Source organism: Heterocephalus glaber, unplaced genomic scaffold (genome assembly GCF_053883595.1).
Source record: "Heterocephalus glaber isolate CG9 unplaced genomic scaffold, H.glaber_assembly_v1.0 deba00001452, whole genome shotgun sequence".
In the NCBI taxonomy this organism is placed as follows: domain Eukaryota; kingdom Metazoa; phylum Chordata; class Mammalia; order Rodentia; family Bathyergidae; genus Heterocephalus; species Heterocephalus glaber.
Genome location: NW_028258302.1, coordinates 4,537,373 through 4,565,296, shown reverse-complemented (window position 1 = coordinate 4,565,296; position 27,924 = coordinate 4,537,373). Strand labels below are relative to the sequence as shown.

At 56.6% G+C, this 27,924-nt stretch overlaps 1 protein-coding gene and 1 pseudogene across 1 annotated transcript; both read left to right on the top strand.

Annotated features, from left to right (window-relative positions):
* LOC101711913 (bone morphogenetic protein 8B-like) lies at positions 1–27,498 on the top strand. The gene is made up of 7 exons (XM_087215239.1): positions 1–677; positions 14,790–14,979; positions 15,366–15,514; positions 20,278–20,472; positions 20,932–21,011; positions 21,509–21,619; positions 23,734–27,498. The coding sequence occupies exons 1-7, from the start codon at positions 347–349 to the stop codon at positions 23,881–23,883; spliced, it is 1,206 nt and encodes a 401-aa protein (XP_087071365.1). The 5' UTR covers positions 1–346; the 3' UTR covers positions 23,884–27,498.
* On the top strand, positions 16,524–19,645 carry LOC147827188 (succinyl-CoA:3-ketoacid coenzyme A transferase 2, mitochondrial-like; annotated as a pseudogene).
* Positions 27,499–27,924: the final 426 nt, after the last annotated feature.

Sequence of the window (27,924 nt, the reverse complement as noted above, 5' to 3'; positions counted from 1 at the left end):
AGGCTCCTCGCGGGTCCGCCTTGCGAACGCCACCGAGCTCGCCAGCCGCGAAAGCCGCTGCCCGGACTCGGCCTCCGCAGGACTTGCGGCCCGGCAGGGACAGGCAGGTCAGCCGGTCGTCCTCAGGCCCCGCCGTACACCCCGTCCCGCGGCAGTGCCGGCCTCGTCAGCCGTCGGGAGCCCCGACAGGTGCCGCGCGGGGGAGCCGTGGGGATCCCGCCGCGACCCCAGGCGACGCCCGCCGGGTCCCGCTGAGCCCGGCCCACAGCCGCCGTCGGGGCGGCCCCGCCCGGGCCCAGGCCGGCCGCGCAGCACGTGCGCCCCCGCCGAGTGCTCCCCGCCCGCCATGGCCGCGCGCCCCGGGCCGCTCTGGCTCCTGGGCCTGGCGCTGTGCGCGCTGGGCAGCAGCCCCGGCCCGCGGGCCCCGCACGGCTGTCCTCAGCGTCACCTGGGCGCGCGCGAGCGCCGCGACATGCAGCGCGAGATCCTGGCGGTGCTCGGGCTGCCCGGGCGACCCCGGCCCCGCGCGCCGCCCGCCGCCGCCGGGCTGCCCGCGTCCGCGCCGCTCTTCATGCTGGACCTCTACCACGCCATGGCCGGCGACGACGACGAGGACGGCGGGCCCCGGGGGCGGCGTCTGGGCCGCGCCGACCTGGTCATGAGCTTCGTCAACATGGGTGAGTGGGGCCGTGGGTTTGGCGTCAGGGACCCGGCGGTGACCCGGCGCCCTCCCAGGGGAGAGCTGCTGCGGGCTGTCTGGGAGGTGACAGCCCCCTCCAGCCGGGCCCTCGAGGAGTGAACCTGGGCTGCGCCCAGCGAACAGGGCAGGTGGGGTCTCAGGGCAGTGCCAGCCCCCTGGCCAGGACCGGCAGTCAGGGTGCAGTGGGTGCGACGTGCCCCAGCGTGGGGACTGCAGTGGTCAGGACACGGAAGGTCTGTGGGGTGGCCCAGGGCTCCCTGGGCAGTGGGGGGACAGGAGCATTGGGGGTGTGGTCTACCAGCTGGCCGCCTTCAGCCACCTGCAGCACACCCACGAGTGGAACCTGGTGGTGTCAGACCCACCTGGGTGGCACCAGAAAGACAGTCGGGTCCTGGGAGACAGATGAGTAAACAGGCCGTGGTGCTGTCACTGTGATAAGGGCGGTGCTAAGGAGAGGGTCAAAGTTCAGCATGAAAACCCGTGGTCACATCATCAGAGTGACCAGTGCTGACCCGAGTGCCCTGAGTCCACAGCAGGTGCTTCCCTGTGCAGCAGGGAGCCTGTGGGTCGGGTGCGCTGTCAGGGGAAAGCCGGGTAAGGAGTGGACACCCTCAGCTCCATGGCCTGGGGACTGTGGTCCTGTTGGCCTGGGCCCCAGCACCTTGGACCCTGGTCTTTCTCCCAGACAAAGCCTGGCTCCTCCTGTCTGCAGAACTCTTTTCAAACCTTGGAGCCAGTTGCTCCTAAGGTCGAAAAGCTATTTTCTCACTGCCCTTTAATCTGCAGGCATGAGTACTTAAGTCTGGTCAGGTCCTCATCCACTTTGTCTCCCGTCAGTGGCTGGTGACAGGAGGGGTCTGGGCTGGGGCAGACAGCAGGCTGTGTGGGGACCAGACAGTGGGGCTTCGAGCAGGGAGAGGACCCTTGCCCGGGCCACCAGCCCGCTTCACCCACACTGTAGCTTGTAATCCTCTCAGCCCCGTGTGAATAGCCACAGTCTCCCTGTCCATTTCCCACAGCCGAACCAGGACAGGTCCGGGGTGGCTGGATGTGCAGTGTTGTGACATTTCTGTCCTCAGTCAGGCTTTCAGGGTGGAGAGAGCTTTCTGACGAGTTTGGGCAGAGAAACACGAAGGACCAACAGCACCAGATTTGGTGCACCAGATTTGGACCATGTTCCCTACACTAGGGTGGGAAGAGGGCACAGATTCACCTCTGTCCCTAACCCAGAGCTGTTGGCCCCCAAGGTGGGGGAGTGAGCAGCAGTGCCTCCCCAGTGCTGAGAGCCAGGCCTGGCACAGGGCTCCGTCCAGTGGGACCTGGCTGCTGCCTTCCTGCTTAGAGGGCAGGGTGGGGCCGAGGACAGAGGAGACCATCTGTGGCTGTGACCAGAACTCCGTCCTCAGAACAGGCTGACCCAGGGCTCAGGATCAAGAACAGGGTGAATGGACTTGCCCAAGAATGTCCCCCAGGCGAGCCACCCATCAGAATGAGTCACTGCCCAGCCCATGGCCGCTTCCCCCAGCATCCCCCGCATCAAAGCATACACAGCCCTGGTGGGAGCCATTGCTGGGAATGGAGCAGGACCCACCCCTGCTGTGTGACCTTAGGGAAGTCCCTAGTCCTCTCTGAGCCTCGGCCCCTCCTTGTGAAGTGGGGCTCCTAGGCAGCCATCCTTGCGGTTGAAAGTTAGGTGACAGCTTGGTGGACTGGCAGGAGCCCCTCCTGTTCCCCTTGGAGAGCCAAACATCACCTGGCCACTTTGGACCCTTCTCCTTCCCAGTGCACCCCAGCCTTGGTGTGGATGTGACAGGAAATCTCCAAAACTTGTACACACTGAAACCCAGAAATAGATTCTAAAAGCTGACCACAGAGTTTGGAAGGAGAATGGCCACATGAGCTTTCCCAGCCTTCGATTCTCACTAGTCCAGGCAACATATGAAACTTTTGCCAGATGTATTTCATGGGTCAGAGAGGTCCAAAGGCCACCCCTGAGCCACACAGCACGCCCAGGGCTCATCCACCACTTCTTCCCACGCTGTCTCTACGTGATCCTTTAGGACCTGCGCCTCGGATGCCGTGGGATGAATAAGCAGGTCTTTGTTCAGCAGCAGCCCTGGCTGAGGGTGGCTCCAGCAGAAGGGCCGTCTGTATTCTGCGTTCTCACTGCACCACAACTCTCTTGGCCTGCGTTGTTTGTCTGGTAATCACCCACCCAACCGCAAAGGTCAGGGCCCCAGAACCACCACTTGGTCTGCCAGCTGCAACACTTAGTGTCCACACCCACGCTCAGCTCCCACACCTGCTGGCTCTGGCCCCACCTCTCCTATCGGCCTCATCTGGCTCCTGAGTGGCTGGGTCTGTGCCTGGCAGGCCTCTGACTGTTGATGGCAGCTGAGGGACCCAGAACCTGAGGTTCTCCAGGGCCTCCTGCTTGGGTTCAGGCCCTCGAGGAGCAGGTACCTTAGGAAGCCACAGGAGTTGCAGGGGCCGAGTTAGGAGCAGTGGCTGTAGTCCGAGCTGGCTGCCCTGCCTGCCTGTCTGTCCATCCCAGGCTGTCCCTCTTGGCTCCTCTGGGCTGGATGCAGTAATGGGGCAGTGGGGAGCACACGAATCTTGGGCCTGGTTTCCCTGTGCTCAGGGAGGGGAGAGCCCTGTCCAAGCACATGACCCTGCTTCCAGTCTCCACTGCCTGGGCCTGCCCTGAGCTCTGTATGTCTCGGGCCTTCCCTTCCCTCCTTGGACCCCGCTTTCCCATCCAGGCTGCAGTGATGGTGTTAGAAAAGCAAGGTGCCCCCCAGGCTGGTCCTGCAGCTGTCAGAGGCACCTGCTCACAACATCACCTCATCCCTGGGTGCGATTGTCTCAGCTGAGGGAAGGAGGCAGGGAGGACCACTCTGCATGGGCTTCCTGAATCCTCCCACCCGGGTCAGTGCAGAGACACAGCCACATTCCGGACAGTGCAGTCAGGCAAGGGATGTAGCTCAGAAGCGCCTGACCTGCCTGGCAAGCACAAGGTCCTGAGTTTGATCCCCAGTACTAAAACAAAACAAAACAAAAACAAAAACAGACAGTGCAGGCTCGAGCGGCACAAGCAGGCAGAAGTCTAGGCCGGATCACTGTGGTGCCACCTTCACTCTTTCGTGAACCAGACTAAATATTCCCGTGGCTCAGGGGACCAAGGACAGCATGGTGATGAACTGTGCTTCTTGGATTTGGGAGAATCAGGGCTGAGTGAAAACTTGGGACCTGGCCTGGGCCCTGCTCTGCCCTTGCCAGCCCTGTGACCTAGAAGGGCGATGCTTTCTCTCTTTGGTTTCAGGGTCACTTTTCTTAGTTCTCTACTAGGAAATTCTTTCATTTCCCACTCATTCATTCAACAAATAGTTGTCAGTACCTACTCTGTGCCAGCCCAGTTCTGTTTGCTGGGGCCATAACAGAGAACAATGTCTTCCCCCTCAGGCATGAGCCAAAAAGACCACCGTTGGGTGAGCAGGGCTGACCTTCCCAGCCTCATCTGGGACGACAGGACGGGGTGGGGGTTTCTGACCTAGGCGCAGCAGACATTATGCATCCTGACTCCAGCATCTGCTCTCTGTGATCTGGACTTTCCTGTCCACCTCTTTGAGCCTCAGTTTCCTGCTCTGTACAGCGCAGTTCCTCATTTTGGGGGCTGTGAGGACTTGAGTGAGATGCTGTGCAGTGATGAGCCATGTCCAGGACTGCCACGTCTGTTCCTTCATGTGCATCTCACAATTACTGTCACGTCTGTGCTTTAAAAAGAGAGGGAGCCACAGAGAAGGTACAGGATTTCCCCAAGGCCACACAGCAGATTGTCTCCCTGCCTCTACATCCCACGTTTGACCCCTACATAGCAGCTGCTTCTCCAAGCAGCCCAGGCCTGGCCCATGCTGCTGAAATGGACTCTATTAAAAGTTGCCTTGGCTACTTTTATCTTTGATAAGAGAAAATACCCGACATCCACAAGTTAAAGGAGGAGAGGTTCACTTAGCTCACAGTTTTCAGTCCACAGAGGTTTCAGTCCACAGTTAGCTGATTCTAAGGCAGGGTGGCATGGCAGAGGGGCATCACAAAGGAGAAATAGTCCGTGCAGGGTGGGCAGGCCCCAGGAAGTAGCAGCAGAAGCAGCAGAAAGCCACAGAGGTCTCCTCTTTCTGTCCCTTACATTCTACCCAGGCTAACCACCCTCAGGGCAGGTAGCACTCACACCCAAGGTGGGGCCTCCTTAATCCCAGCATCACAGCCTTAATCACCTAGATCCAGCCACTTCTGAAAAGCCCTACCTATGACCATGAGTCTCTCCAGGGACATCTAGATACAAGCCATAACATTCCACCCCTGGCCCTCAAAAGAGTCATGCGCATCTCTTTATGCAAAAGGCATGTAGTCCATCTCCAAGAGGTGCCAAAGTCCTAACAGTTTCAGCACTGCTGAAAAGCCCAAGTCCAAAATCTCCTCCGAGATTTAAGGCAAACTCTTACCTGTGAGTCCCTGTATGAAGGAAAAGAAAGTTAAACAGTTCCAACATTCAGTGGCACAAGATAAACATTACCCTTCCAAAAGGTACAAATAGAGGGATAGAAAGGAACAGGACCAAAGCAAATGCCAAATGCAGCAGAGCAAACATTTATTTCCATGGTTCCATGTCCATCATGGGGTACAATGTGAGGCAAGATGTGAACTCCAAAGGGCTTGGGTGGCTCCACCCCTATGGCATGCTGATGTTGTAGCTCCCACGGCTTCTCTCTTGGGCTGGCTTTGCTCACTCTTTGCAGCTTTCCTCAGATAATCCATGTTCTTGGCTTCTCCAGCCTTCTGGGTCTCCACTGTACATTCAGCTTCACACTCACAGCTTCACACACTGTCCTCTCAGGGGCCCACTGCCGGGCCTCCCAGGCCTTCCTCTGAAATCTGGGTGGAAGCCTTCCTGACCCCACAACTCTTGCATTCTGCATGCACCTAAAATCAGCACCACATGGGTGTTGCCAAGGTCTGCTGCCAGCTGGAGCAATAGCCAAGCTTCCTTGTCTCTTGGCTGTAGGGGTTGAGTGCCTGGATTGCTGAGCACTAAAAACCAAATCCTAAGGAAAAACTTCCTTAGGCTGCTGCCATTCTGGAACATGGTGCTCTGGAGCTTTCTTTTCTTTTCTTTCTTTCTTTCTTTTCTTTTCTTTTTTTTTTTTTTTTTGTACTGGGGATCGAATTCAGGACCTTGGGCTTCCAAGGCAGGCGTGGTGCCGCTGAGCTAAATCCCCAGCCCTGGAGCTTTCTTCTCAAAGGAAGGTCTTTCACCTTTGCAACTTCAAGGCTGCAAAGACTGGAGTCCTGCTGGTTCCTTTGATGTCCTCAGGCCATCTTTTCCCATCTTGGTTCCTTCTCAGCAACCAAGTTCTTCTCTCCATCTTTGCAGTCCTCAACTTTTTTGGAGCTTCCTTTTGACCAAACTCAAAACATTTTAAATCATTCTTCTGGGCTCTTTGCTCTTTATTCTTAACATATATCTGACTAAAAGGCCCCAACAGTAGCCATGCCACCGCCTCAACATTAGACTGCCTTGAAATTTCTTCAGAAAGATTATTAGTCCAGCACATTTAGTCTGAGCCTCAGGCAAAGTCTTTGGACATGAGCAAAATGCAGACAAATTTTCTGCCAAAGCATAACAAACATGATTTGGAGTCCCAACAGCCAGTGCAGACCTTCCCAACAGAAATCTCCTGAGCCTGTTCTTTACTGGCAGCATTTCTATCAGCATTCTGGTCTTCTGAGCTCTGATCAGAATCTCCCATCAGGTACAGCTTAATGCATTGCAGGGATCCTTCTTCAGCTGACATCTCCAAACCTTTCCAGACTCTTCCCACAAGCCAGTTCCAAAGGCTTTTCAGCCACATGGCCAGGTAATGTCACAGCAACGACCCCACTTCTCTGGTACCAAAATCTGCCTTAGTTACTTTTCTTTTTGCTGAGACAAAATACCAGACACCCAAAGTTAGTTTATTTCAGTTTATAGAGGTTTTAGTCCATAGTCAGCTGGTTCCAAAGCAGGGTGGCATGGCAGAGGGGCATCACAGGGGAGAATCAGCTCATGGCTTGGCAGGGTCACAAGCAACAACAAGCAGCAGAAGCAGGAACAGCCAGCAAGCAACAGCAGCTTCATTCAGTCCCTTTATATTCTCTCCAGGGTGGAATCCTATTGATTAGTGCCTCCCACACCCAGGGCAGGGTACCCTAGTCCCAGCACCACACATTCAATCCCAGCATCACACTTTTTTTTTTTTTGGTACTGGGGATTAAACTTGGGACATTGTGCTTCTGAGGCAGGCATCAGAAACACTGAGCTAAACCCTCGACCCCCAGCATCACACTTTTAATCCCAGTCACCTCCAAAAAGCCCCACCTATGACCAAATGAGGCTTTGGGAGGACATTTAGATACAAGACATAACAAGAGTGAACATGTGATGTAAAGAGAGACCTGTTTAAAAATATGGGTTTTAGGGGCTGGGAGTTTGGCTCAGTGGCACCCTGCCTGACTCGCAAATGCAAGATCCTGAGTCAATCCCTGGTCCCGGGGTAGGGAATGTGGGTTTTATTAATGCATATTCCTTATAAATAATTCAGATAGTATAAATTACAACATTTCATTATGCAAAAATTCAGACCACATATTCAGGAACATATAAATATGGACGCCCCTAGTAATCTACTCTGTACATCATCGAAAACCAGTGCTAATCCTTTGGTGTTGCACCTCCAATCCCAAACCAGCCCCGATATTTTATCGATATGGATGCTAATGTTTGTACTGCATTCATATTGTTAACATTGTGGGACATAACTGCTAGTTGTCTTGCTACTTTTTCTTTCATTTAACAATCTTTTACCTATCTTAAAAGGTGACTATTGTAGTGACCACAGGCCCAAAGATATTTGTTGTTTTCTAGGTTGAAGGTGGGTCCCTTTCCCCCACACTCTCTCTGGCCACCAAGATGGTGTGGCCTTGTGGATTCCAGTGGCTGACCCCTCATCTCAGTGTTTTCCCCTCACCTCTGAAAATAAATGAGTGTTACCCCAACCCCACTGACAAAGGAGGAAGCTGAGTCTCAAAGAGTGGAAGTGACAGCTCAGGTCCTGGGTACCAGATCCACAGGAACAGGTGTGAAAACCAGGTCCTGGAGGGCGGCTGGTTGGCCGCAGAGGTGGGCGGCAGAGTGGTGGGTTACTTTGGAGCTGGCACATTGGGTCGTCCCCTTGAGAGCTGCAAGACGGTGAACAGATTAAAGCCACTGCATCTGTTTTCTCTCCTTTAAAATCAGGATACTAATACCTGTTCCATAGTGCGAGGACAGGTGAAGGTGCACGAAACTTCACAGGTGCCTGCAGTGGTCACTCGTGGCAGCCAGCGTGGGGAGGGAAAGGCCTGCTGCGCTTGTTCAGCCTCCCACCCCCATCACCCACTGTGTGGAGCAGTGAAGAGCACGGCTCCGGAATCGGGAGGCCTGGGTCCCATCCCATCACACTGCCCTCAGTGGACGCTGCTGCGCTGCCTCCATCTTCCCGTCAGCAGGGGTCACTCATTGGCCCAGCTGCCTGCAGTGTGGGCTGCCGACAGCTCACTGCTGAGTCCTTCTCTAGGCACTGGTTGACTGGGCCCAAACTTACATCCCTCCCTGGGGCACCCCACCTCCAAGCAGTGTTCCATGAAGGTGTGACTATCTGGCTGCCGTGCAGCAAGGAGGAACAACTCCAAAGGGCCATCTGCCCCCGTGCAGTGGGAATTGGCTGAGGCCTTTTGGGATTGCATCACCATTAAGCTATGTCCAAACCTGCTCCCTTCATTCTCTGCAAAGAGAATGGTGACCCATCCCAGTCAACCTTCCAGCTCAGAGTCTGTGGCCCAGGGAGCCCAACCTAAGATAATATTGACAGGAATTTTGTCTAAATTATTTCCTCCTCTGTGCCTCAGTTTCTTTATCTGTGAAATGGGAGACCTACCTCACAGGCTAGTTAGTGGTATAAATGAGTTCATCTACCAGTATAGAACATGCTGAAAAGAGTGCCTGGTAAACGCTCAATAAATGTCAACTTTGTTGGTTTCTGCTTTTTTTTTTTTTTTCGGTACTGGGGATCAAACTCGGGTCCTTCTGCTTATGAGGCAGGCAGCACAACCACTGACCTAAATCCCCGGCCCCTTTGTTGGTTTCTGTTTAGCCCATGGCCAGCAGTTAATGGCAAGACCCAAATAAAACTCAGTCACTTCCTTTAACTGCCAGCTCCATCTGAACAGCCCAGGACCCTGTACACAGTAGGGCTCTGGGGAAGCTGAAGGCTGCAAGATCTGAGTATGGAAGTTGAATTGTGAAGGGTTTTATGAGTAGTCTGTGTCAGTCCTTAGCAAACACTGTCAGAAACCTACTGTGTGCCGTGCCCCTTCCTGGTTATCTTGAGAGCCAATAGGAAGCGCAGCCAGGCCCCACGCCTGCTTGTTTCACTGGGAAAGATGGGAAGATAGGTTCACAGGTGATATAAGTTATCGTGGAATGAAGAAACGGCCTTCACCACTCAACCAATGTGGGTATGAGGGTTCAACAGTGCCAAAGACAGAGCACTCTCATTTGTGGGAGACAAATTAGGCCAGAAAAGGAGGGAGAGACGTGGTCTTGTGGCTGGAGGACAAGGAAGGCTGGAGAGGCGGAGGAGACATTTGTGCTGGATCTTAAAAGAAGATGGAGGTGACTTGGAAGGAGGTGAGAGGAGAAAGTGTTCACACAGAGGGAAGTGGGAGGAGAAGGCGGCCTCTCATGTTCTTGGAACTCCAGTTCCTTAAGTGAAAATCTAATCATGGCTTTTCCTGCTCAGGATTCTCCTATGTGTTCCTTCAGGTCAGAATAGAGTTCAGGTTCCCCTGGGCTGGCATTCAAAGTGCAGTATTCCAGCCCAGCTAAGGCCCTCTGTGTTCCTCGACACATCCCCCACCTGGCGAGGCCCTGAGGAGAAACAGAGAGATGTTAGAGTCAGACACGCCTAGGTTCATATCCCACCTCAGTCCCTCCTGGTTGTGGCCTCATGCAAATTCGGCATCTTCCTTGATCTTCAATGTTCTCATCTATAAAACGGTGAATAATGCATCTCCCTGCGTCGTTGCGGTAGTGGCCTCCATCGTGGACTTCGGTGGTCCCTGCTCCCCTCCATCACCACCACTGCTCTGTGTGACCAGCACTGCTGCTGTGTCACTGCCCGGATTGGGTTCTAAAAGACTGCAGCTGTCGTTTTTCTTGGCTTGCTCCTTCTGGGGAGTCATGTGGTGAGCAGCCCTATAGAGCCCACCAGTGAGGAACCCAAGTGTGCTGCCATCAGCACATGTGTGAGCTCAGGAGCCAGCTCTGCAACTCCATGAGGTCTTCAGAGAGACTGACACCTTGTGACCTTGTGACAGACCCTGACCTACATCTAGGCCCTAAGAAATGATGTGAAATAAAGGATTGCTGTTTTTAGCTGCTCCATTTGAGTAATTTGTCGCAGGGACTGATCACTAATGTACAGGACTTCCATAAGCATTAAGAGGAATGGCATCTGTAACAGGCCTAACACGGCGCCTGGCACTTAGTTCAGTGCTTTAACAGTGGGAACCAGTGCATTGTTTCACCTTTATGCCTTTGCCCAGATGACTGTTCTCCGTTTCTGCCTGTCAGAATTTTTCCACCATTCTTGAATGTTTCTAGAAAAGTGTTCTCTGGCCCTTCTCCCCAGGGCACCCTGTGTGAAGAGAGTGCGCCTCCTCCATCGTGTGTCAGTTGGGACTCTAGTTTCTCTCTGCCTGTCTGCCTATCTAGCCCCTCTTTCTCCTAATCCCGGGGAAGCCTGAAAAACCTAAAATGGGCCAAATCTGACTCGGCACCCCTTCCTCTCTGTGTCCCCGGCCCCTGCCTGGCAGGTGCTCTGCACAGACTGGTAGAGGCAAGGGCAGGAGGAACTCAGCAAGAGGCAGGGGGCCCCGGGAGCGATGGAGACTGGGCCCTGCCAGTGGACAGAGGTGGGGCTGGACCTCTCTGTCTTAGCCCCTCCCTGAGCCCTTGCTGGGCCCCTGAGACCTGCAGGCCCTGCTGGAGGAAGGTGGCTTCAGGTGACCACTTGCTGACAGGTGACCCCTCCATCCCAGTGTTGCCATCTGCTGAACTCTAGGCCACTCATGTCACATTGGCTCAAGCCTGAAAGTCCACCCTGGGGACCCTAACCTCACACGTGACCAAATGGCAAAGTTACTGCCTCTTCTGGACCTCAGTTTCCCCATCTGTGAAGGGTTGCCCGCAGGCCTGCCCAGTTCTGGGCCCCTGCCCATTGGTGGGGGTGAGCCACAGGGTGGGGAGGCCCACACAGCCCACCTCCTCGCAGAAGCCTCTTCACAGCAAGAGGCCATGTTTCTCAGTAAGCAGTGTCCTTCTGGAAACTTCTCACACTTCAGTTCTTTCCTGGGTTTCAACTGGAGGAATTGCATCCTTCTTCTTCATATCTCCTGGGGACTATTTTTGTTTTTGTTTTTTTCCCAGTACGGGAGATTGAACTCAAGACCTTTCACCTGTGAAGAAGGTGGGGCACCACTGAGAAAAATCCCCGGCCCTCCTGGGAACTACTCTTGACCTTGGCGGGCTTCATGTGGTGGCCTGTGAGGGTGTTTCCTTTTAATTTAGGGTCTGAAGCCATCTGAGGACTGGGCCAGTAATTATGTGTTCAGAGCCATTTATGGAACAGCTTATGAAGGTCAGCAATGAGATCTGGCTGGAGATAGCTCAGAAAAGACCCTGGGCCTGCTCTCCACAGGGCTGAGATTTCTGGCGGGAGAAAGCCCTTCAACACATAGAACTGATAGGTCACCAATTGTGTGGCTCCTCCAGGGGCCTGCAGGGTTCACAGAGACCAGGGTCTTGTTCTAGGTGTGAAGTGGAGCCCCTGGGCCTTTGCTACCAGCAGGACCAGTCAGACAGGCCCAGCCTGTCCACCTCCAGGGCCCTGGGGAGCCTGTCCCCACTCTCAGAGGCCAAGCTGGGAGAGGAAGCAAGTCCCACAGCAGTGTGAAAACATCAGTGGCCTCTCACAGAGGCACACTTGACATGGAAGTCACTTCTAGACCAGCGTTGCCCCAGCCCAAGGGGCTGTGAATGCTGCACACTGAGCTGCTGTCCTGGGGACAAGCAGCCCTGGGGAAGAACAGGCAGCCACCCCCTGTCTGGGCCCCTAGAACACAGGGCCTTGAGGAGGGGGAGCCTCCCGTGTCCACTACATGTTCAGCCTCTGCCCTCAAAGAGCTCGCTTTCCAGAGGGGCAGCTATGCCAGGAACATGATCCCCTGGCTCAAGGGAAAGGAACCGTGAGGGACGGAGGATGAGGCCGAGGAGGCAGCTCCCCAGTGGGACTGAAGGGAAAGCAGCCTTTAGAAATGGCAGCAGGGGGCTGCAGGAGAGTGTGGCCTGGAGGGTCCTCTGTGAGGAAGATGTCTGCAGCCAGAAAGTACAAGAGGTCACGAGAGAGAGACAGACAGACAGACAGACAGCTGGCCAAGGTCCTCCTGTGGACCGTGGCAGGGGCCATTGGAAGGGTTTGCTGGGAGGCAGGGCAGGTCAGAGAGGACAGAAGAATCTATTCTCCTGACAGCCACTCTCAGCTGGAGCGGGAGGGTGGGTGTCTTTTGAAGTCATGCTTCTGGTCAGAAACAAGACAGATTTAGGTCTCCTGGGTGAGTCTAATTTCATCTAGGGAACAAAAATAGCCAGTGTTTTGTTGATGTCAGGCAGATGAATGCAGGGTTTGGCATAGGGAGACCCAGCCTGTGACTGGCGGGTGCAGGGCCTGGGATGGGGACAGGCAGCAGGGGGGCGGGGGGGGGGCAGTGCCAAAGCCAAGGATGCCACCTCCTGCCCACAGTGAGCCTTTCCCAGAAGTGTGGGAGCCGGAGGTGGTTTCTTCAGAGGGTGGAGGATGAGGCCCAGAGTTCTGTCGGCACAGGTTGATAATTCATAATTGTCTATTTTTCTGAGAGCCACATTAAGGCAATTCAGAAAGTAGATCTATTTGCTCCTTTCCCAGACTGAAGCAAGTTCACTGAACATTTGGAGCAGCTTTTATAATTTTGTGGAAAATAAACTTTTAGAGGTACCCGTGGAACCAGACCTAGCTTAACTCTTTCTCAATGGCCCTGTGAAAAGCATAGGTACCCTCCTCATTAATCTCGAGCCCATGACCTTGTCTCCTTCATATCACCTACAAAAGAAGCGACATTGCTATTTTACCTCTTTTTAAAATCTAGTCCATTTCCTTCATTAGACCTTAAATTCCTTTAGTGCAAAGACCTTATCACCCTAGTTCATTGCAGTTTTCCCACTGCCCAGGGCAGTGTTGTACATAAACAAATGAGTGAATGAATACATTTGTTTATAAAAAAGATATTTCAGGAGCCCGGGATGTAGCTCAGTGGCGCCACGCCTGCCTGGCCAAGCACAAGGACTTGAGTTTGATCATCTGTACCACAAAAAATAGAGAAAGAAGAAAGATTTTTCAAGACCCTGTTCTGACTGAAAAATGAACCTTCAAAAGATACCCTGACATGCTGGGTGACCTCAAACATACCATACCTTCAACTCCCTGGTCTGGGGATGAAGCCTCCCACCTGCTCCTGCCCAAATGTGCCTGTCTCTGCCCTGCCCAGCACAGCTGTGTCCCTGTCCATCCCTGGGCCAGGTCCCTACCACGGAGACAGGAAGTGCTCCCCACATCCGTCCGGCTGCACAACCTGGTGCTTTGCTAAACTTGACTTGTGGTCACTGAGCCCAGCAGCCAGAGAGGGTTTTTAAAAGACTCACTCAAATATAATTAAAATCTCAGTGTCGGGTTGTGGTCAAGGCACTTGGGCGGCTCCCAGCCCTGCTCTCCGGAAACACAGATTTTTGGCTTTCGAAAGTGACGAGAGGCTAAAGGGAGACTGCCCTAAATATATCAGCCTGGGCATTTCCGTGCAGCTGGGCAAATGTGGGATTCATGCCACAATGTCGGCCTTTGCCCAGACTGAGAGGCCGCCCCTGGCAGTGAGCCCCACCTCAGTCCTCACCGCTGCCTCCACGGGGTCCTCCAGTGCCCCCACAGATTACGCTGCTCCCCCCTGGCCAGAGGCACAGCTGTGTCCCCAGCCCAGGGTTCCACCTCACAGGCAGACCTGGCCAGACCCACTGATGCCACCATACCGCAGGACTGGGGGAGCTCCCAGGCCCTCCCCTGTGCACACCAGGCCCTCCGCCTGCCAAGGCACCTGCCCATCCTTCAGGGCCAGTTCAGAAATCACCTCCCCCAAGAAGCCTGCTTGGGTCCTGCCATTCCTGGGACCCTCCAGCTTCCCCAGCCCTTGACTGGGCCTCCCCAGGAGCTTCTTGTCCTACCCCCGGGTTTCTTCTTCCCTCCTCCACCCTCCTGCCTCCTTCCCCATATCCTCTAAGGGAACTTACGGCTTCTGGCCGTGGATCTCCTTCCTTGCACTCAGGCCCCTCTGCCCTCGGCCTTGCTCTGCTGGCCTGTCCTCTGCAGGGTCCTCTCCCTGGACACCGAGGCAGATTCTCACTCAGCCCTCAGGCCGGGCTCAGCTGTCAGCTCAGAGCTCTCTGCTCCCCTACTTCCCACCCAGGAACAGGGTGAGCCTGGGGTGGCCCCTGTCCCACTGAAATACAGCCACTTGTATGTCCCCCCTGGACCCCCACCCCAGCAGGCCAGGGCCTTCTGCCTTGGGTCTGATGTCTGCCTCCCCTTGAGCCCGGCGCTCCCACGGCAGGGCCTGTCCACGGTCTCCTCTGTGGGTCCCAAGGCCAGCAGGGGGCCCAGTGGGGGGTTTTAAGTGGGGTTTGGGGCACGGGTCTGTTGGGCATTTGCCAGAGCTCCTCACCAACCTGGTGGACCTGGTGGAGCCCTGTCTGTGCTTGGGGCAGAACCTGAAACAGGCTGCAGAACAGCTGGCCAAGCTGCCTGGATTCCCACTCCAGAGCCCAAGCCATCCCAGCTGCTCTAGACCGCCTGTCTCCCGATTTGTCTTCCAGTGGAACGTGACCACGCCCTGGGTCACCAGGAGCCTCACTGGAAGGAGTTCCGCTTTGATCTGATGCAGATCCCGGCCGGGGAGGCAGTCACAGCTGCTGAGTTCCGGATTTATAAGGTGCCCAGCACCCACTCGCTCAACACGACTCTCCACATCAGCGTGTTCGAGGTGGTCCAGGAGCACTCCAACAGGTGCCGTCCCTCGGCCTGGGCCCATCCTCTGTCTCCTGGTCAAGGCTCAGTCAGTGTGTCCTGCTCAGCCCCAGGTTGGGGAGCATTTCCCAGAGGAGGAAAGGGGTACTTCTGGGAGAGCAGCCTCAGATTGGAAAGAGGCTGGGCCTGAACACCCTGCCTTGCCATCCTGGCTGTGGGGCTTTGGACGGGTCCCTGAGCCACTGTGCCTCAGTCTCCCCACCTCCTCATGGGCACAGAAACATGGTTTGGGGTGGAGGATGAGTGACAGAAGGCAGGGAAGGAGCCCAGCCCAGAGTCAAGGCAGGGTGGCTGCTCCAGCAATGGTCCCAAAGGCAGCGGGGCTGGCCCACCACCCTCGGTTAATTGTTCTTTCGTGTCCACAGGGAGTCTGACTTGTTCTTTTTGGATCTTCAGACCCTCAGAGCAGGAGACGAGGGCTGGCTGGTGCTGGACGTCACGGCAGCCAGTGACCGCTGGTTGTTGAACCGTAACAAGGACCTGGGTCTCCGCCTCTATGTGCAAACCTTGGACGGTGAGACTCGGGGGCTCGGCTGGGGGTTCGTGCCCAGGCTCCAGCAGGTGGTTCCATGAGAGGCCCCAGCACTGGGGAGCCTGTCCCATCCCGGCTGTGTCCACTGTGAGGACTCGGGGGGTGGAGAGTGAGGTCCTGGGCAGCAGGAGGCTCCCAGCCAGGGCTGCTGTCCCTCCTGTCCCCCTGCTGAGCCTGTGAGCTGCGGAGGGGGAGTCAAAGCTTCCTCCCCAGGAGCAGGGCAGCCTTGGCACCCAGTGGGTCTGGTGGGAAGGGGGAGGGGAGGGGGCCAACTGGACCACTGGCTCTGAGTGGGGAGTGCTGGTGGCTCTCTGATGTCCTGAGGTGACCTCAGCATGTTACTGACCTTTCTACGCCTCAGTTTCCTCATCTGTAGGTGAGGTTTGCTCACCGGCACTCGAGTATTTGGGGAGAGCTTCCTTTGTACCAGGCAGTGGGGGTAAAGGGCCAAGGTGGCACAAGACTGGCTGCCTGAGGTCCAGCAAGAGGCCACCTGGAGGAGCAGGTGGGGGTGGGGGAGGCTTGGAAGGAGAGGAGACTGGGAGGGGTCGGCAGAGGTCACTGTGAGTTAGGGTGACCAGGACAAGGTGTTTGGAGGTTTTAGGGCAGTTTATCTAACAGCAGTGGGAGATGACAGGATCTGACTCAGGTGTTTAATGTTTTTTACAACAATAGTGACTGAACCCAGGGTCTCTCCATTGCTAGGCAAATGCTCTACTGCTGAGCAGGGCTCAGGGTTTTGAGAGTCCCAGTTCCGGGGAGGAGCCCAATTCCTGTCCCCTCCAGTGAGTTCCAGCGGTGAAGGAACTGTAGGGCCACCCTCACTCTCCTAGGTGTCAGCGGGATGAAACGGGTGCTCCGCTGGCACAAGGTGGCTGCTCAGTGAGGGTGGCTGTCGCCCTCCCCACCATGTCGCCTGCAGCGCCGGGTCATTAGATACTCAGTCTCCGAAGCACGCAAGGTTTGGAGTGACCGCCCCGGCTCCCCAGGCAGGAAGGGGAGCGGGACCCTGGCACGCGCGGCCAGCAGAGCCGACCCCACGCGGGGGTCCTGCCGCTGCCCGCCCTCCGGGCTCTGCGACGCGCGGCGGCTTCACTGGGGGCGCTCGGGGGCGCTCGGGGGCGGGGCGAGCAGCCAGTCCCCGCCTCTCCAGCCGCTGGGGATGATGGCTGCGCTGAGGCTCCTGACCTCGGCTCTGGGCCGCCGCGTCCCCGCCGGGTGCTCGACGTCCTCGCGGCTAGGCTGCGCGCGCCGCTTCTCCACCAAGCCCCCCGAGCGGGTCCAGTTCTGCACCGACCCGGTGGAGGCGCTGAAGGGCGTCTCGAACGAGGCGACCGTCATGCTCGGGGGCTTCGGGCTCTGCGGAATCCCGGAGAACCTGATCGCAGCGCTGCGGGACGTGGGCGTGAAGAACCTGACCTTGGTCAGCAGCAATGCGGGCGTGGACGACTTCGGCCTCGGCGTCCTGCTGGCGGCGTCCTGCTGCGCCGCGTGGTCTGCTCCTACCTGGGGGAGAGAGCCCTGTGCGAGCAGCAGTACCTGGCGGGCGAGCTGGAGCTGGAGCTGGAGATGACCCCGCAGGGCACCCTGGCCGAGCGCATCCGCGCGGGCGGCGCCGGGGTGCCCGCCTTCTACACGCCCACGGGCTACGGCACGCTGGTGCAGGAGGGCGGCGCCCCCATCGCCTACTACCCGGACGGCCACATGGCCTCGCTGAGCCAGCCGCGGGAGGTGCGGGAGTTCGGCGGGCGGCACTACCTGCTGGAGCGCGCCATCCGCGCCGACTTCGCCCTGGTCAAGGGCTGGAGGGCCGACCGCGCGGGCAACGTGGTCTTTCGCGGGAGCGCCAGGAACTTCAACGTGTCCATGTGCAAGGCGGCCGACGTCTCGGTGGTGGAGGTGGAGGAGATCGTGGATGTGGGCACTTTCCGCCCCGAAGACATCCACCTGCCCAACATTTATGTCAGTCGCGTGATAAAGGGGCCCAAATACGAGAAAAGAATCTGAGCGCTTAACCACGCGGACAGGGGAAGGCGCTCAGGCCCGCGACGCAGGCGACGTCAGGACGCGGATCATCAAGCGGGCGGCTCTGGAATTCGAGGATGGCATGTACGCCAACCTGGGCATAGGGATCCCTCTCCTGGCCAGCAACTACATCAGCCCCAACATGACGGTTCATCTGCACAGTGAGAACGGGATCCTGGGCTTGGGCCCCTTTCCCTTAAAAGACCAGGTGGACGAGGACGTCATCAATGCGGGCAAGCAGACGGTCACCGTGATTCCTGGGGGTTCTTTCTTCGCCAGCGATGACTCCTTCGCTATATGATTCGCGGGGGCCACATCCAGCTGACCATGCTGGGCGCCATGCAGGTTTCCAAATACGCGGAGACCTGGCCAACTGGATGATACCCGGAAAGAAGGTGAAAGGGATGGGCGGAGCCATGGATTTGGTGTCCAGCGCCAACACCAAAGTGGTGGTCACCATGGAGCACTGCACGAAGGCAAAGACCCCCAAAATCTTGAACAAGTGCACCATGCCAGTGACTGGGAAGCGCTGCGTGGACCGTGTCATCACCGAGAAGGCCGTGTTCGCCGTGCACCCGAACAGAGGGCTGACGCTGGTGGAGCTCTGGGAGGGCTCGACGGTGGACGAGGTCAAGACCAGCACGGGCTGTGCCTCTGCCGTGTCCCCGAACCTCAGACCCATGCAGCAGGTGGCACCATGAGCGGGGAGCCCCCTGGCCACACCGTGTGTTTCCTGGGCGCCTCCTAGGGTTTGGTGGGGAGAAGTGGTAGCCACAGGGGGGCGCTGTCAGGCACCAGCTGGGTGCTGCTCTCCTCCCAGGCTTTCTACTGCTGGATACCCTGTCCTACCAGAGCCGTGGGAATTTAATTAAAAACGGCAGGGAACACCCAGGCTCCACTCGAGTGTCTTCTGAGTACTGCAGAGCCCCTGCTACCATCGCTGAGGACGCCGGTGCCTGCTCCGCCATCTGTGATGTTTACAGCAAATCACACCCGGCCAAGAGGGTCCCCTCGCAGGCTGCTGGTCCACTCTTTCCCTCACAACTGAATCACAAGCTGTAGGGGGAAATGATGAGGGAGAAAAGAACCCCACTCAGAGTTCATTTAAGGTGCCACTTTACTGCTGCCACAAAAAGCATACAAAGCTGAGTGAGACTTCGCAGCGGAAGTGCTGCCTGGGGGAAACCCTTTCCTGTGGCTCCTCCGCTCTTTTCCCAGGCCCTCCATTTTGTTTCGGGCTCTGCTTCCCTCCATCCTGCCCTCGTCCTCCAGTGCTCCTCTCCTGGTAGCTGTGCAGTTGTCCGAGAAGGAAGGCAGGACCATCTCCATGGGATAGGACCTGGTAGTGGACGGGACAGAGGGAGGAGAGTGGTGCTGGCACCCTCCTGGAAGGTCCTCAAGGCCGGGGCTTGTCCTTAAAGGAGATCTAGTGTGGCCATTTCTGGAGTCCCAAAGGGGCCTCATGTGACATCCTCCCTCCTAACCCAGCCAGGCTGTGGGGCATGCCATGCTCAATCTACTGTTGCACACACTAAAGTGGAAAAAAAAGGACCCAGGGTGTGGGTGTGAACTGTGAAGGCAGAGCCTGGTGTGCAGTGAGCACTTCGTCAGCTCACAGCCAGAGGCGCTGTTCAGAGCAGGGGATTCTAGCTGTTCACAGGTACCATCGCTAGGCCCCCATCGGAGTCTCGACCCAAGGAAGGGTCATATCCTGGAATCCAGGGATAGGGAGGGGGGGCCGGAGATTTAGCTCAGTGGTTCTGCCGCCTGCCTCGAAAGCACAAGGTCCTGAGTTCGATCTCCGGTACCAAAACAAAAAAACACAGAGATAGGGAGGGGACACTTGGGGAGGAGCCACAGACAGTCCAGGGTGGATGGGATGTCATCTGGCACAGCGTGCCACACCTCTGGGGCCACCTGATCTGCCCTGGGCATCAGAAATCTCCAGCAGCAGTGTGAAAATGCCGAGGTCCAGGAGCAGGCAGGAGGGCAGCCAGGAGAGTAAGGGATTAAGATCCCAGTGTCACAGGCTCCACTCCTTTGGGTGAAGCCCAGGCCATGTCTCTCCGCAGCTTTCCTTTCTTTATAACCAGCACCTTGGCCATGAACGTGGCCTTCCCAACGGGGCTGACACGGGCTGAGCTGGGCTCTGGGCCTTTGTTCCGATGTCGGCTCTGCTGGCACTGGTGCCCAGTGTGAGCATCAGGGAGGCAGTGAGTGCCCTGCCCCTGGGCCGTGGTGGGCAGAGTTGGTGCCTGGAGCTGGTGCTGCCATTAGTCTCACATTCACCTCCCCAGAAAGTGCAGGCAGAGACCAGGACAAGGGCGTTGGGTCCTGAGGAGCCAGCCCTGTTCTGAACGTCACCAGCAGTGGACTCTGGTCATCAGTCAGTGGCCCTGATGGGTCTTCTGTCAAGTGGGAAACATGGAGTGGCTGTAAAGACTACCTAGGGAATTAGTGGGGAAACTGAAACCAGTCCAACGCTTCCCAAAAGTCTGGGTCACACTTATCCCTGACTGTGACACCTGTGCACCCCGCACCCCCTTCCCAGACCTGCCCTCCAGAGAGCCAGGGCTGAAATTAGCTGGCTTCAGATGAGGAAACTGAGGCTCAGGGGTCCCCAGGTCCTCAGCCTCCAGCTCCTCTGAGGAGCACAGAGGTCCTTGTGTGTCCAAGACAGGATCACCCCCGTGAGCGACCCTCTGTCCTGTCTCTCTCAGGGCACAGCGTGGACCCTGGCCTGGCCAGTCTGCTGGGGCGACAGGCACCACGCGCCAGACAGCCTTTCATGGTCACCTTCTTCAGGGCCAGCCCGAGTCCCATCCGCGCCCCTCGAGCAGTGCGGCCCCTGAAGAGGAGGCAGCCAAAGAAAACCAACGAGCTGCCGCACCCGAACAAACTCCCAGGCATCTTTGGTGAGGGCCGGGGCAGGCCTGGGTCTGAGAGGCCTCCCTCACAGGGAGGGGCCCCTGGTGGCCTCACCGTGAGGCCCTGACCCTGTGGGGCCGGAGTGGAAGGAGGGTGGGCTGCAGCCCGAGGCATCTCCAGAGGGAAGCAGGAGAGGCTGTGGAATGGTCGAGGGTCCTCCCTGGCTGCCCAGTGGAGGGGCCAGAGCCCCCCAGGCTGGAAGACAAGGCAGGTCCGGCTGAGCACGGCACCTCTCTGTAGGAATCAGGAGCCACTGAAGGCTGCTGAGCTGGGGTTGGGGGACCAGGGATCCAGGGCTGGGACTCCTGAGAACCAAGGCTTTCATTTCCTGTTGCTCCTTTACTTGACAAATGTGTCCCTGAGGGTGCCCCTCACCTTGGGATCACCTCGTGGTAACTGCACAGAGCAGGAACACCAGAAAAGACCTGTGCCGTCTGTCCCTGCAGATGACATCCACGGCTCCCATGGCCGACAGGTTTGCCGGCGGCACGAGCTCTACGTCAGCTTCCAGGACCTGGGCTGGCTGGTGAGTCCGACTCCTCCCCTGACTGACCTGGTCGGTCTCCGGGGTCACCTTCATGAGGGAGGAGTAAAGTGAGACTGTGCCACTTTCATGGTTTATGTACACAAAAACCACAAAAATGGAGACTACACGAACCCTCAGCTAACTAAAATCTCGTGCTGCAAAAGGGAAACTGAGGCCAGGTGGGCAGAACCTCCGAGCATTTGCTGCAACTGCAGCTCCAGAAAGTGTGGAGCAGGCAGGATGGAGGGGACAGACTGGGGAGGAGAGAGCAGAGCGGACAGGGGCCGATGGGGACAGAGCTCAGGCCCAGCCCTGTGTGCTGAGGGTCGCTGGGTGGATTCAGGCCCCTGGGGTGACACTGCTCAGGAGGGGCCAAGAGTGGGTTTGGGGGCCCTGAGGCTCAGGGAGGGTACAGGCTGCCTGGGGTCGTCCCGGGACAGGAGCTGGGCTGGGGGCTCTGGGAGCACACGGACGGGACTGACCTCCTGTTCCCCCAGGACTGGGTCATCGCCCCCAAAGGCTACTCGGCCTTCTACTGTGAGGGAGAGTGCTCCTTCCCGCTGGACTCCTGCATGAACGCCACCAACCACGCCATCCTGCAGTCCCTGGTCAGTACCACAGCCATCCTGCCCTGGCTTGTTGATGGGGGCCCTGAACAGGGGCCTGGTCAGCTGGGAAAGAGGTGACAGCAGCCACAGAGAGGAGCTGTCTGTGGGGACCCAGGCATGTAGGTCAGACTCCACATGGTGGGGTCGGGTGGGCCAGGGGACCTGTGCAGGTGGAGTGGAACAGAAAGGTCCCGAGTGAAACTCAGTAGCCTTGAGAGATGTGGCTCATGGATGGTCTTAGGTCCTGAGGACAGACAAGACGTCAGGGAGAGCCAGCAGCCCCAAGAGCCTGGACAGGAAAAGGAGCCCCGGGGGATGCTGGGGCTGGGGGCACAATATGGAAGGGGAGGGAGCCTCGAGGTCCCGAGGGCCAAGAGGAGAAAGCAGGTCCCTCCAGGCCCACCTCTCAGGGCCACTGTCCCCCCAGCAGCCAGGGGGTCTTCCTACCACAATCGAACCTGCCCACACACATCCTTCTCGGCCAGGAAACTGTGTCCTTCCAATTATTCCAGACGAGGTCTGAGCCCCTGGCTTGGCATGTGCAGCCCCTCAGCCACCCTGTCCAGCACCCCCCTGCCACATGTCTTTTCTTTTGTTTCTTTTTTCTTTTCTTTTCTGGTTTTATTTTTTGGTACCAGGGATTGAACTCAGATCTTTGCACTTGCACAGCAGGCGGCAAAACCACTGAGCTAAATCCCTGGCCCTTCTTTTCCGGTGTTTTGAGACAGGGCCTCACTATGTAGTCCACTGCCTTGTACTCACTATGTAGCCCATATTAGTCTTAAACTCACATCATCCTCCTACCTCAGCCTTCTGAGTACTAGGATTACAGGCCTGCGCCACCACATCCAGCCCCAGGTGTCCTTTTTGAGTTCAGGTTGTCACCAGGGCTCCTGCTGCATGGCGCGGAAGCCCTACTTTTGTTACTGGGCTGCCGCATGTGTCCGTGAAATGCTGCCGTTCACTCCCTGGGAGTCCTGGGCTCCCCTCCTGGCTCATGTCCAAACATGAGACAAGTGTGGTTCTACTTTTGGCAGAGAAAGCTGTGGCCCACAGGCATGGGATCGTCCCCAAAGATGCACATCCACAAGCTCCACAACTTCCGATTTCATTTCCCACAGGATGTGATGTGGATGTGTGACTCAAAAATGAATCAAGTGGGGCGTGGGGGTGCAGCTCAGTGGTAGAGCCCTTGCCTAACATGGAAGAGGCCTGGGATCAACCCTCAGCACTGCAAAACAAAAACAAACAAAAATCCTCACTGGAACAAACAAATGAACGGCTGGACGGGACCTTGAACACCCGGAGTTGGTCTGTGATACCAGGTGGATTAAAGGCCACTTCCCTTGGCGCTGCCCATCTGGCGAAGCCAGGGCTGTGGGGGGAGCAAGGAATGGCAGCAACTGGGCCCTGACTTCTCTCTCCGGTGTCCCCACTCAGGGAAGGCCCTGTCTGGGTTGTGGCTACTTAGGGCCCATCGGCCATCACGGGCTGCTGGCGCCTCCTGGCTCCTTCCCGTGGGCCTGAAGATGCAGAGATCGCCATGGGCCTCGGGCCTCAGTGGCTCAGTTCGTCATCTTCAAAGAATAATCCTTGCCCTGGGAGTTGTTAGGAGCAGCAAACACATCAAGGGGGCCCTGGAGCCTTAGGCCTTCTCCGTTGGCTCTGTGCTCACTCCTGGCTGAGTCTGGAGGGGAGACCACCCGTCCACAGCTCATGTTGGGACCCGTTGGGGATGTAGTTGCAGCACAGAGATGAGTGGGAAGCAGAGGCCCCAGAGGAGCTGGTGCTGCAGAGGGTGCCCAGGTGCAGGGGTCCTGGGGACACACAGAGTTGCCCACATCTGGGGTAGTCGATGTGGCAAGGGGTGGCCAAGGGGCCTGGAGAGCTGAGGAGCAGGTGTTCGGGACCTGGATGGCTGTGCCAGTTGCCTGGGCAGTGTCCTGGCATGGTGGGCGAGGCAGATGTGCACAGGGGACCCTGGCTGCAGGTGTAGAATGACCTTGGGAGAGGCGAGGGGACTGAGACCTGCAAGATGGGTCAGGTGACAGCACGCGGGACCTGGGAGGAGGCCTCCAGGCTCATGTACCTGCCTGTGCTCACTCCCTGGCCAGGTGCACCTGATGAAGCCAGATGCAGTCCCCAAGGCGTGCTGTGCACCCACCAAGCTGAGTGCTACCTCTGTGCTCTACTATGACAGCAGCAACAACGTCATCCTGCGTAAGCACCGCAACATGGTGGTCAAGGCCTGTGGCTGCCACTGAAGCCCTGCCCACATGCTCTCCTGCAGCCATTCCTCCCTGGATCAGGACCCTCTGCAGAGGCAGGAAACCCTCAACCCTGAGATGCTGTCACAGCTCAGACATGAGTAGTGGGACACTCACTTCCTGTTCACTTCCTGCCAGGCTTCTGGTCCTTTCCAGGTCTGTCTTTCTGCTCCTTGTGGGGTTGTGGCTAGCTGTCCCCCAACCACCTGGGACCAAATGCACACAGCAGGTCACAGCTGTGCCAACTGCACTGTCTGAAGTCCACACTGAAGTCCTATCTTAGGCCCTCCTGTGCCTTCCTGGCCCAGACTATGGCCAACCCTGGGAGGTCTGAGAGCTGCTAGAGCCCTAGGTGGACTGACTTGGGCCCCATGCCCACAGGGTCTGAGTGTGGATGGCTCTGCTCCTTCCCAGGTGCAGCACATGGACACTTCCAGGGCATAGTTAGCCCTGCTCGTGGCCTCAGTACAGTGTTTTTAGATTTCTCTAACTTGGCCCATGGGCACAGTTGGCTTATCAGCAAAAGAAGATGGCTGGGCCCCATGACTGAAGGTGAAGCTTGGAGGTCCTTGAGAGCATGTGTCTTCCTCTGCTTTGCCCTTCTGCCTGGGGAAGAGCATGACTACCAGAGAAGCAAAGAACCTTGGGGTCTTTACCGAACTGACCCACTTGGGGATGAGCACTGAGACGGTTACCTCTAGGGAGAAGCAAGGACAGTGGCTCCAGGGGTGGCCCAGGCTGGCATACAGCAGGTGCCACCAACTGCCTGCCTTTGCCCGTGGCCAACATCAGTGATCTACCTGGGACTTCTTCACATCTGGACAAGGCATCCACACCCTCAGCACAGATTGCAGTTGGCTACCACCAGGCGAGGAGCAATCTATTTCACCCAGGGCATGGTGACTAGGCAGCCTCTGGCCAGGTGTGGGCCAAGGGTGAGGAATGTCAGTGTTTGCTTACATCTAGGAATCAAGAACAGGCTGGTCACCAAAGTCTGTGTCACCCTGGGATGTCCTGTTTCTTGCACCTGTGAGTCAAAGAAAAGGCCCCTGTCCCAAGGGAGTGACAGGTGATAATTGGCTGGGTTGGATGGGGAGCTTTGTCTCAGCCTCATAGTTCTGGGAAACTGCTGTTCTCCTTGGAGCGACCTCTGGGAGTTGGAGTGTTTATTTGATTTTGGACTGGCTAAGCCTGTAATTTACCTACTGGAACATACGGAGTCCAGCTGCCTGCACTGTGTTATTAAGAGCAGGTCCTGGGCCCACCCCTGTCCACACCCAGCCCCAGTGGACCCACCTGTGAGCCCTGGGATACACATCTCTGGGGTTCACACTCTGTGCCCCTGAGGACGGGTCTTGGGGAAGGCAGGTGTGGCTGTAGGGGAGAGGCTGGGGCCATGCTGCGGGATAGCACCCCTCCATCGGGACCAGAGAGGGCCTCCCTGTGTGAGTGCAGATGAAGGCACCGTCCCACGTATGCAAAGGTGGGCCCAGGCGGTCTGCAAGATAGTGAGTTCCCCATGAACCGAGGGCTTCAGGGATTGGCAGGGAATAGACAGGACACAAGCCTGAATGTCAAGAGACTTAGTGTTTGAACAAGTCCCCCTTCTTCTCCAAACTTCAGTCTCCCATCTTTGACATGAGCCCACAGGACTTGTGATAGTTGGCTTTTTGTTACTGTAACAAAATACCTGAGACAATCAAGCCTGTGTTGCATGCCTAAGGCCCTGGGTTCAATCCCCAGTACCACACACACACACACAAAAAATCAACTATTCAAACCTTGAGATAATCAATAATAAAAAGGAGGAAAGATTTATTTTAGCTCACCCTCTCCAGGTTTCAGTCCATGGTTTGTTGGGTCCATTGCTTTGAGGGTTGTGGTGAGGCAGTGCATCATGGTGGGAGTAAGATGCCAAGCAAAGCTATTCACCTCTGGGAAGCTAGAGAGAGAGGAGGGACCTGGATCCTCCTGTCCTCTTCCAAGCACCTCCAGTGACCAGAAGACCTCCTGCTAGGCCCCACCTCAAAGTTTCTATCACTTTCCAATAATGCCAAGCTGGGCACTGTGGCTTTTAACACTTTGCCTGTTGGGGGACATCCCACTCCAAACTGGCAGGATTCCGTCATTCCAAAGGCCCTTCTGTCATCCTGACCCTCTCCTGTCCCACAGCCTAACACCCCAGGATGGGACTTAAGAACTTGTCCAATGGCTCCTTCCTCCCAGTGTCAGGCAGCAGAGACTTGGGAGCCATGAGACAAGTGCCAGGAATTGATCTCTTCAGTGCCCAGCAAATAGCCTGGTACGTTCTGGAGGCACCAGGAAAGTGCGTGACATGAATGGTTTGACCTCTGTCGTGCCTACTGGGAGGTGTGCAAAGCAGGAACGTGAGGATTGGGATGTGGTTCCTTTTTCCTCAGGACGCTACAAGTGCAGTGGCCATGGCTTTCCTGATAGCCACACTCCTCACACATGAGCTATGCAGGCAGCCACCAAATAGCACCTAGTAGACAAGGTCTTGAAGAAGAGAGGTGGCTGTGGACACAACCTGTGAGGTGTCAGTGTTGTTACCAAGGCTACTTGGTTCTTTGGTTGCATCTGGCTGCCTGGGTTACACTCTCTCGACTTCACATTACAAGAAAACTACGGGTGGTCACCCCAGTGCCTTGGGAGCAGTAAGTAAACACTGTGGGGAGGTGGAGTACAGAGGTGGCTCTGGGTATGGGGCAAACCCCGTGGATATCTTCCCTGTGATGTCCAGCTTAGCTTGCAAAGTCCTACTTTTTGTCTTTATGCAGGGATGTGGGGAATGTGCCTTAGAGACCGTCCCTATGATTTTCAGGAAAGGCAGCTGTGGACAGGAGACCTTAGCCACAGCCCTGAGCCCGCCCTTGCCTCATGAAGGGGTGCTGGCACCCACCCTGCCCTTGTGAGGCCTCCCTTGAGTCAGAGGTGCCCATAGGTTTGGGCCGCCTGCCTTCCTAGGAACGGCCCTCCTCCCAGGATGTGCCCGGGCTGCTGCTCACCTCCTCACCTTGTGCCTGCTATGCTTCTCTTCAAACTTCACTCCCTTGGGATGAGGTGCAGCTCTGCACTCCTGCCTGCCTGGGGATGGAGGCAGACCATGGTGTGGGCACTGGGGCCGCTGCTGAGGAAGTGGCAGGGGTGGCCCTCAGGCGTGGTCCTTCGCTGCTAGTAACAGCAGCGCCCACTGTCTCTGTACAGGAAGCTGAGGGAGACTTTCTGTCAAAGGTTTCTTTCAGGAAAGTCACGAGCAGGCATTTGAGCCTCCTGCCTTGTCCCCGATACTCACTTCTTTAAAAATATTTTTCCTCACAAGAAAACATTACATGTGTGCTAGGGAAAATTTCAGGGGAAAAAATTACAGCACCCCAGAATCCCAACACATGGTAACCAGTGTTAACAAGCCCTCCTAGCCTTTGTTCTTGGTACACACACACACACACACACACACACACACACACACACACACACACCTGTCTGTACATGATATCTGGCTATCTTTCACAGTTAGGGTCATACTCTATGCCTGCTTAGGATCTGATTTATACAATTTGATATATTAGGAAATTTTGTTATTAAATATTCTTTAAAAGCACAGATTTTAGTAGCAGTCTATGCCTTCAATCCTGCCCTTCTCCCTCCTCATGGTGGCAGGCAGCCTGGGTCAGGTGACATGGTCACAAGGTGGCCATTAACCCAGTCCAGGGGCCAGGAGCTGTCTCTCTTCCTCTGTACCACACCTGGCACGAGCAGGGGCAGGACTGTGCAAAGGGAGCTGGGTGATAGGGTGGAGACAGACACCTTACCTTGGAGGTCCAGGTGACCTCAGAGTATAAGGCCACAAGTGGACCCAATGGGTAACTTCTGGGGAAGCCTCTAATGGGAGGCACCACTGCCTCCCTGGCCAAACCTCAGTGACATGGTCCTCCTTGTACCCCAGTTGTAGCCCTTGTTCCACAGGATTGTGTGAACAGTCCTTCCTCCTAGGACCTCAAGCCAGTCTGCTCCATGTCC